At 36.4% G+C, this 9,944-nt stretch overlaps 1 protein-coding gene across 1 annotated transcript; it reads left to right on the top strand.

The window, feature by feature from the left end:
* Positions 1 to 1,538: 1,538 nt before the first annotated feature.
* On the top strand, positions 1,539 to 8,175 carry LOC136812770 (ZP domain-containing protein-like). Its single transcript, XM_067069292.1, has 6 exons — positions 1,539 to 1,616; positions 3,390 to 3,622; positions 4,468 to 4,645; positions 5,513 to 5,729; positions 5,985 to 6,274; positions 7,790 to 8,175. Exons 1-6 carry the CDS (start codon positions 1,559 to 1,561, stop codon positions 8,014 to 8,016), a joined length of 1,203 nt encoding a protein of 400 aa, XP_066925393.1. The 5' UTR covers positions 1,539 to 1,558; the 3' UTR covers positions 8,017 to 8,175.
* Positions 8,176 to 9,944: the final 1,769 nt, after the last annotated feature.

Genomic DNA, 9,944 nt, shown 5'->3' with positions numbered 1-9,944 from the left:
TTTTGAAGATTTAACTTGAAAACAAACTGCATCTTTCCAGCAGAAACTCGTGTTCCAACCTGCTACATAACATTGGTCAGTCGGGTCTGCTACTAGCACGTAATAGTTTTATTATAGCTGAGATTGAGAATCCGTAGGTAGAACTTGTAACATGTATTATGTGTATTATTATGTCAGTCGACTTGAATGATGATACATTACTTACATTTCACTGGATGCATTGTCGCTGTGACATTATCCGCAAAATTTTCCGACCGCGTTCTGAGACGGAGGCTAATGGTGCTCTATGTTTATTTGATATTCCGATGGCGGTTTGGCGGCCACCCACGCTAAAGCTCTGAAGAAGCGGGCCAAACTAACCATCGGAGAGGAAACGTAGTCGTCCTTTGATGTTACCGCCTGCCTAGATTTGGTTGGAGGACTGGAATCTAGCACAAGATTTTTGTGCTGGATTCCAGTCTTCTATTTGATTTAGAGGAAACTGATACTGAGAAAAACCTACCGCAGTTTGATCCGGTTATGTAAAAAACGAAAGTGAAACTGAAATGCAAACCTTTATTATTGCACTCAGTTTATCAGTAATTATGGCAGATGAAACTAACAAATTCAGCAGATCTTCATTTCAAAAATGTGTTATAGGTTTGTTAAATCAGTATGGGTTGGGCTTTCATAAGCTTAAAAGTGCTCAAGAAAACTTATTGTTTAATTATTTAAGTGGACATGATTGTATTGGTGTACTGCCAACAAACTATGGAAAGTCAATAATTTTCCACCTCATACCTGGTGTTTACAAACTTTTCCACCCAGATGCTAACCCCTTCCCCTCCACTGCTCCATTTAGTTTAAAGCCCGAAGGGCTAGAGTAGAATCTCTGACCTTTCTCAGGCAAGAAAAAGTGAAGCCACATATTTCCCATCCAGAACGCGTCTAGAACGCGCCGCAATCATGACGATGGATTGTATCTAGTGGCTCCTTTGTTTTTGAGGACTGTATTTTTTAAATCTAGTGATATATTTTACTTTCAATCCAGCGTTTGTTTAAAAACTGCGCGCGGGCGTTCTGGATTGGAAATAAGTGGCTTCATTTCCGTTCCAGGAGTCTCGAAAGGCAATGCACTGCGCAGAAAAATGATTCCTGGTTTGAAAATTCTTTTACCATTACAAAATTTATCAAGATCTCATCTCCATTGTGAGAGCTATTGTGATTTCGAAAATCCCTACTGGGTTTTTGCAAACAGGTAATTTCCACAAATTTCTGTAAATTCCGAACGGGTATTTTCCACAAATTTCTGCTGAAAAGAACGAAAAACGGCTATAAATTTACTGAGACAGGGATGTGAGAAGCGGGAATGATTCAAAAAATTTGGCAAATTGAGAAAATCTATCAAATAAAATCATGTCCCAAGGGTAACCATTCATGTCGTAAATGACTTTCATGCGAAAAATCAAATTTTCTATATGATTTGAGACAATGGTATGATAATGTTGTTGTATTAATGATGTTGTATCACTGTGGTTTAGTGTTGTGACACTTTGGTGGTGACTTTGGTGTTGGTAAGATGTTGAAATTTCTCGCTACATTTTTGGTGGTTGGTTTAAATATGATCAACGTATTTGGTAAGTATTACGTATAGATCTTCGTTAATTTTATAATTACATCCCTGTCTCACAACCCCAGTACCCCGGTTGAACTTTTTTCTTCAGTGAGGATAAAAATCCCAATGGGAATGGAAATTTTATTGTTCCAAGTTTAATAAATTCAGTGGAGATAGTTTTAGAGTGAAATGTTTAGACATTGATTTTCGAGTGGGGATGATATCAAAGTCGATTTCCCAGTGGGGCTGAAATTCCAGAGTATTTTCCCACTGGGGACCAAATTTTTGCCAAGTTTTCCAGTGGGGATGGGGTCCTAGTGGGTCTGTGATACAGGGGTGTATAATTTCTCGAATCTTTCTGTAGATTCGGAGTAAAAAAACATACCTAGAGCTTGATCACTTTTTGAATTGGAAATTTTTTATGTTCTGCAGAAAGTGTTGATTGTAGTGTTATATTTTTTTAATATTGAAGATTAAAGATGTTTTGGAATTTTTTACCGGATTTTTGACAATTTTTACATTTTTTGAGAGTTTTAAAAAGTTTAGGGTTTTATTTTGGAGTTTTGGAGTCTCATGTTTTTTTTGTGATTTTTTTAGGATTTTTGGTATTTTTTTGGTATTATTTCTTTACATTATGTAATAGAAATATTTTCATATTTTGTTGGGGAAATTTGAGATATTTCCGAGATTCTGAAATTAATTTGTAATTTATTCCTTTGTTTAAACAGTTTTGAGTGATTTGGGAAATAGGGCATCTAAAATGTAAATAAAAGGCATTAAAAGAGGAAAGATCTATTTTCAAAAGATTAATTCCATTTCTAGACCTTTTTGTAAACACGATACCATTGTGACTTAAAGTGGCGAAAATATTACGCAATGACAAATATATCCAATAAATCAAGTATAGCGTCTCGATACTTCTTTAGGCGAACGCAACAGTCTATACACCTTTTTGACCGTAGCCGCCAATTGCCGCGTGGACGTTTTACCAGCCTAAAACCGTCCCAGTCTTTTTTTCGCACCTATAGACAATAGAAAAAATGTAAAAAAAGGATTGGATAAAGTTCAGGGGGATAATCAAATAATAAAGTAGCGCGCGTCTGACTGCGTGACTATGGTTGAAAAGGTGTATTGCAGAAAAGCTTGTATCTGCATAAATAAATACTCCACCACTTCAGTGGATGCAGTGCCGTAGCACTGGGGGGGGGGGGGGGGCTATGCCCCCCCCCCCCAATAATTTTTTCAAAAATGGTTATTTTGCAAAATGCTAAGTTTTTCTTTTTTAATTTGTCATAATTGTCTTTATGTGCATGTTTTGAGTGTATTTTTAAGCAATCTAGAGCTCGAATTTTCAAAACCCCCCCCCCTCGGGCCAAATCATGGTTGGCCCTCGCGGTGTCACTAAACTTCAGCCCCCCCCCCCAATATGAAAATGCTTCCTACGGCACTGTGGATGTAAGTAAAAAAGGCAGGAAATTGAATATTATCTATAAATAAGTTTGTTCAAATTGGCACAATAACATTCTCCCGAATTACAACGCAATTACGTTGGAATCATCCTGCGCGAAGTCCTATAAAGTATTAGCTCGAGTATTAGGGTTTTATTTCCGTAATACGGAGCTGCTGGAGAAATTTGATATGCTTTGGTCAATAGGTCGTCGCGTTCTCCCAAACAACTATTGCTTAGTGCTTTATTTTTTGCCTTTATTGGTGACTTATGTAACGTTTTGCCGCTAATTCAAAATGAGAGCTTAATCCAAAACCTCTTTAACATATAGAATATTATCATTTTTAGGTCAGTACCATTCAATACAATGCGAGTTTAACAAGTTGACCATTATCATTCCCAAAGAGGAGTCCACAATCTTTCCTGAAAATGATATTTCTCAATACAATATCTCATGGAATGATCCTACTTGTGGGCCGAGTGAAAAATCCAATGAAACGCATTTGATCATGGTGGCTGATTATTCGTCTTGTGGCACTGAAGCTGTGGACGATGAAAATGAAATCATCTTTAAAAATACGGTATGTACTTCTACACGCTTATTTTATAAGAACAAGTAAATTTTGGCTCAAGCTAGGCTGTTCTTAATTTTTTGAAATTTTCAGGCTTTAATGCTCTTATGATGTTCTTAGTACGTTTAGTTTTTTTACTTAAAACTGAAGATGGGTTTAAAATCTGTTAAAATCAGCACTTTTTTAATAATTTCGGAAATCTGAGGCTCAGATTGTTCTTAATTTGTTCTAAGGTTTTGACTAATTTTCAGCCTCGTGTTTTTTATAAAATTGTTCTTATAAGGAAATGCGAGTATGGGAGCAATGAATCAATGTAAAAAATTTCTGGAAGAGCCGTATTCGAAGCAAATTAATTTTCAAAGTGAAGAAGATAGGATATAATAGTTTTTATTGCATCAAATTTTGTCGAAACAAGTTCTGCTCACCTTTTTTCGGACATACTGTAGGATGGCTACACTTTCTCATTCCCAGGGTCACTTTACAGCCGAAAAAAAACATAGTGTACAAAAGTAGCAATTTTTTAAGCGGTCACTCTCGAGGCCGTTTTGTGTTGTCCCGGAAGGGGGGTACTTAGGCAGAATTAGGTACGGGGACGTGCCGCTGATCAGGGTCTCTTTTTTCAGAGTCTAGAGATATCTGACAGGGTCCCAAATTTACCAAACATTCGTATCTGACCGGGTCCATTTTTCAAACTCCAACGGCACGTCGGTCGTCAAGGTCAGTGCCGTATTTGCCGATGTCCGTGGAAAAAACAGCAGAAAAATTTGCCATGAAACGTTTCCCAAGGATAAAAAAGTCATCTAGCAGTACATTTACGTTTCAAGCGAACGTACAAAAAATTCTTCCTTTATCAGGTCCACATAGCAAAGCCTTCAACTTTATCATACACGAATCCAGGGCTAGAAACTGTTGGCACCTTTGCAACATATAAAGTAATATGTATACTTCCAAAGATTACTCTGAATGTCACGTGGGCGTATGCAATCAATGTCATTGGTCAAGAGTCCTTTCAGATGGTCGCTTCAGAGACAAGTAAGTGTGCTGTCCCGGACACTGAGCTCGATTACCGTGCCTGAAAACTGCTATGCGAGACCGGGACTCCTAGCACCAGAGGGTAGAATATTAGATTTATAAAGCCCGAAGGGCTAGATGTCGTGCTTTTGCTGGAAAGTATGCCGTGGTTAGGGAGGGAGGAAATCTTACCTAGGTTACATGACATTACAATAAAATTTCAGCGCTTGACAAATAAGAAGCTTTGCGGGTTTTCGAAAACAATGGCAGCAATATTTTTGCGATATTCACTTTTTTTTGCTTGGAAGACCTTAAAGCACGATATCTGGCCCTTCAGGCTTTACAAAAATCTGTGGTTAGAATCCATCATTTTGACCACGTTCGAAAGATGACGATGATGGTGATGATGATGGGCGGAAGAGTGTTTCTCCTATAATTTTTGGTATCTTAAAGTTTGCTCAAATAAACCCTGTCTCGCAGCTCCGTTGGAGCTTCTTCCCACAGTTGAATTTTTTATGGAGATCTCAACGGGGATAGAAATTTTATTGTTCCCAGGTGGGAATGGTTTTTGAGTTCAATTTCTTGCCGATTTTGAATTGGGATGAAAACAAATCAATTTTCTAGGGGGGGGGAGGGCTGAAACTGCAGGGTATCTTTCCCACCAGGAAAGAAATTTTGACCTAATCTTCAAGTGGGTAGGGGGTCCTCCCCTGGTCTCTGATGCAGGGGTGTCAAAGTCCATCGTTTCCAAAAGAATCTACATCATATTTTACCAGAATTTAACCAGAGTTTTTTACAGTAAATAACTTATTTTTTGGTTAAAATTATTCCCTTCTTTGAAAATCAATAATCCTTTAAATCCCTTAAACAGTATTTTTCTATTCCCAGCTTCAAGCGGCAAGTTCACTGTTTCAATAAACCTCTATAAATCATCCGAATTCAATCAAAAGTTTACGTACCCGGCTGTTCTGGATATGATCGATCGTTTCAATTTGGAAATCGAGCTTGAAAGTGCTGCGGATTTATTTGTAGTTCCACAAAGTTGTTACGTGACACCTGGTGCTGATCGTACTAACCTTATCAGGGAAAATATTTTCACAGAAAGGTATATCTACCTGATCGGCTCTTTTTATACCAGTCCTCATTTAGCTCCAGCTCCAGCTCCAGCTTGAATTTTCCATCTTAGCCCGGCTCTTTTAATTTTGATCCCTTACACCGGCCCTTATTACGCCTGCGACGAAAAAAATAGCGATCATGTATGTGTAAAAAGGGCCGATAAGGTAGTTGCTACATCTGTTCAATAATGAGCAGGACCATTAGTTACGGCATTATTAATTATTTTTCTTTGAATCTTTTTCAGGTGCCATAATAATCATCATCACAGATTCAGATTACAACCGTCAGCTCAAAACACCAAGAAATTCCGATTTTCATTAAATGCTTTCCGATTCAAAAACTCGAATGGTATGGTCTACATTCATTGTTCAACACACATTTGTTTGAAAGGTAGTAACGATACAAAATGCGAATTTGGATGTAGACGGAAAAGACGATCTGAAGATTCAAAGTTTGTTGATGTTTTGAGTAAAGATTACGTCATTCGAACTGGATTGATTATCGTTACATCATCATCGTTGTCAAACAATGAAGGTAAAAATATTAAAAAATAAATATAAATATTGTAGTATAGTCCCAAGTTTTAACGAAAATGCACAGTAATTCATTACCTCAAATCATGGATGAGCCAATTGGAGCCCACAAACTGCGCATGCGTTCTTTTAAACCGTTAGTGGTTAAATAGCGTAAAGAGTTAAGGGAAATGAATCGCTAGGCGTGGTACAGTCACTTTCAGTCGGGGTTGTGGATGGTAAATTATGTCGTTCTTTATTGTCGTTTTTTCGTTTTTAGTCGTTTTTTGTCGTTTATATTCATTTCTCGTTTTTTCTTCGTTCTTTCATAGTCTCTTTATGGTGGTCTCGTTTTAGCACTTCCACACCCTCATAAATTAAAAGGAAAGTTGGTTCTTCACTGCTTCCCTTCAAGCTGACTCCTTTCTTCGAAGGTTTGATAAGAAAGTGACGTATCAGTTCGTTCTCTAAATTGATTTTCGCTAAAAGAGAGAATATTGGAAGTTTTCTTTAAAGAATATAGGAAAGGTTGGGATAATAATTTGGGTTGGGATAAATTTGAAAAGAGAGGTAAGCCTGAAGGTAAGTAAGCAGTGACAAAGTTGTTAACTGTGTTTACCGTTTTTTTCGTAACTCTACCGCTGCTATTTTTCCGTAGCCGCAAATAGCGGCGTGAAACTTCGCGTTTACATTTTCCTGCGTTTACCTCCATTTAAGGGCTCTGACCATAGTCAGAAAATTGATTTTAGTATCTGAAACATAAAAGTTATGTTTTAGATTCTTTAACACTTTTAACAAAGAATTGCCTTTATAAATTGCTTTTTAATCAAATCCCTTAAGAGTAATTAAGAACTTGATTGCAAAAATGACGTTATGAACTTTAAAAAGACGTTAATAATATGTTGCATCACCTTCTTTTATAAAAAGTGCTAAGTTTTAATGGGTAATTAACCTTTTTGTTTCGAACTTTTTTCAAACTGTCCGCAAAGAGTTGAACTATTTTAAATTTTGCGGAAAATTTTTCTAAAAAGATGTGTCAAAAGTTATAACTGTTTTTTTAAGCAAAATCCAGATGAAAAATTGATGAAAAACCACTATTTTGAAGATTTCGAGACAAAGAAGCATTTACAAAAATTTTCCGCAAAATTTTTTATTGTTTGGTAAAAGATACACCATTTACTGCGAAAAAATTTCAAAATGTTTTTTCTTCGCCGAAACTAAGCTCTTCAAAGTTGAAATACTCTTCCTCGCAAAAGTCTTCATTTTCTTCTTCATCAAACTTTTTCAATGCAATTTTTGAATTTTCAGATTCAGGAATAGTTTGTCTAATAGAAAATGTATAACATGCCATAGTTTTGTTGGTTACATCAGTCAGAAAACACATTTTAAACACGGCAATTATGAAAAATTCACTATGGTCAGAGCCCTTAACACATATTAGCATTTTCTTTCGAAAGTCTCATAATTTATGAATTTTCCTAAAATAAAGCTAGCTCCTTTTTTTCGGACACACTGTAATAATGTAATACTATTTTAGAGGAAACAAAGCTCGCAAATCCATCACTCGACGCACACAAGAACGGAACAGTCTCACAGCAGAGCATTATCAGTCATACAAAATATACCAAGATTTTAATCATAACTGCTTCTTCATTTGCGTTGTTTATATTTCTCGGTACTGTGGTTTTTGTATGTTATCGAAGAAGCGCCAAAATGAGTAAAAGAAATGTCATGGTTACTGCTGATGATAAAAGAACAGAATAGCTTTTCGACTGAGCGCTGCAGATGACAAAGTCAAGACAATGAAATTCAACTTCCATGGCTTGAATCGTTTAAATTTCATGAATTTCATAAATATTGTACTTTGTCTAATTATTTTTTTGTATTTAATATTAATTTGATCAATAAAAAATATTATCTCAATATCTAAAAGTCTCGCCATATACGGACCTCACTGACCCAATATATCCCTCAAAGGTCGTGTAACAAATTCATTTTTATCGAATAATTTCTTTGTTTTAACAGATTGAATCCCAAGCACAACACACCATACCCCGGGGGGTACTTAGGCAAATGGAGGGTACGGTATGTGTCGCCCTTAAGGGTAACTTTTCTGGATTTCCAAAGTCCCGCTAAGGGTTGGAAAAATCAGAAAATTAAATTTATAGGAAATAAAAATAGGAAAATCTCGACTTTTTACCCCCAGAAAGATCAAAGTTTCGTCAAAATTGGTCGAATTTGTCCCAATAAGAGTCGTAAAATTCACAGTTTTCTCTTTTTTAGTCCCGGTAAGGGTCCAAGGGATGAAAATCGGGTGGCACATTCCCCCGTCAGCTCGCAACCCTAGTACCCCCCCTGGGACATAAACTTTCAAACTTCCTATTTTTTTTCTTCCATTGAAAGGACAACGAGTATTTCAAATGACTTGGTCGGACAATTTAAACTTTTAGAACATCTCAGTGATTTAAAATTTTCAAAATTCTGGTTTGTATTTTAGACATTATTAGGGGTTTTATTTGTTCTGGGGGGTTTAATATTTTTAAAAATTTCCTGCTCAAGGGAAATTTTTCTTAAAACGGTGCGCTTTCTCCTCCTTTTCCAGTGCGTGGTTTTTTACCGCCATTCTACGCCCATGTACAGTATTACGCCACCGCCCTTCTATCTGTCCGTTTTGTTAGAAACGGCGCTTGATACCAGTAACACACTTTCTGCCGTCTGGACAGGGAAAAGCTTGCTAAAGTCGGATACTGGCTATAAAAGATATATTTTCTGATTCCGCGCTCCTTAAACAACAAACGTTTTCAAAACAAAACAAGATGGCGGTCGAAGCGAGGTTGATTTCAGTTGATTCATACTTTCTTGAACATTTTCTTTGCTTTAGTGGTCAAGAGACTTTCAAACCAAAGAAACTTTGTATTGATTTTTCTTTGTAAACTTTTTCAACATTCTGTCATATCCTATAGTTTTTACTCAAGTTTTCATAAAGCTTTCTGAGTGAAAATTCTACCTTAAATCAGTTTAATTTTTAGTTTCTTGTTTTCAAAAAGATTTTATTTTTAGGAAATAATGGCTTCTAATATAGAAATAAATAAACAGAAATGCAGCTCATGTGTAAATTTGAATAAGTTGGAACATATTTCTTGATGCTACACAAGGTTACTTCTGGATATGTCGCTGTTTGTTAACAACGGTCAGGTGTGGCACGATTTTCAAACTCGACACAGAATCATTTCAAGTAAACTGATTCTGGAATTTGTTGATGGACACTAAAATGGAGTTCATGTGTAAATTTGAACAAGATTGAAACTTTTTCCATGATGCTACGTGTGAAAATGGTTATTTCTAGTTCTGTCTCGTTTAACGAATTATTGGTGGCTTGATTTTTCAAACTTTCAAACTCGACACAGAATTATTTCAAATACCAATTAAATGGAATATGACAATGGAGACTAAAATGCAGCTCATGTGTAAATTTGAACAAGGTCAGTCAGGCACATCCTGGCAAATGAACGGGGTATTTTTCACTTGCGACCATTGGCAAATGAACCCGGGGTCGAAAAAACGAAAGTGGCGTAATAGCGCCGAATACCCAGTTTAATTGAACCGGGTTGGAAATATTTTGCTTCATTTCAAAGAACTGCATTGATGAATTTTTTTTCCATGGGTCAATTTTGTCTTCGAAGATTGAAGAA

This window comes from Clytia hemisphaerica, unplaced genomic scaffold (assembly GCF_902728285.1).
Source record: "Clytia hemisphaerica strain Z4C2 unplaced genomic scaffold, Clytia hemisphaerica genome assembly, whole genome shotgun sequence".
NCBI lineage: Eukaryota > Metazoa > Cnidaria > Hydrozoa > Leptothecata > Clytiidae > Clytia > Clytia hemisphaerica.
Note: the sequence above shows the minus strand (reverse complement) of the source record. Positions and strands in the feature narration are given on the sequence as shown.

Excerpts from the sequence above, each read along its gene's own strand:
- LOC136812770 (XM_067069292.1), top strand. The coding sequence starts at position 1,559 with ATGTTGAAATTTCTCGCTACATTTTTGGTGGTTGGTTTAAATATGATC. Across the intron at positions 1,617-3,389 it reads AAATATGATCAACGTATTTG|GTCAGTACCATTCAATACAA; the intron begins GTAAGTATTACG and ends TATCATTTTTAG. Across the intron at positions 5,730-5,984 it reads GAAAATATTTTCACAGAAAG|GTGCCATAATAATCATCATC; the intron begins GTATATCTACCT and ends AATCTTTTTCAG.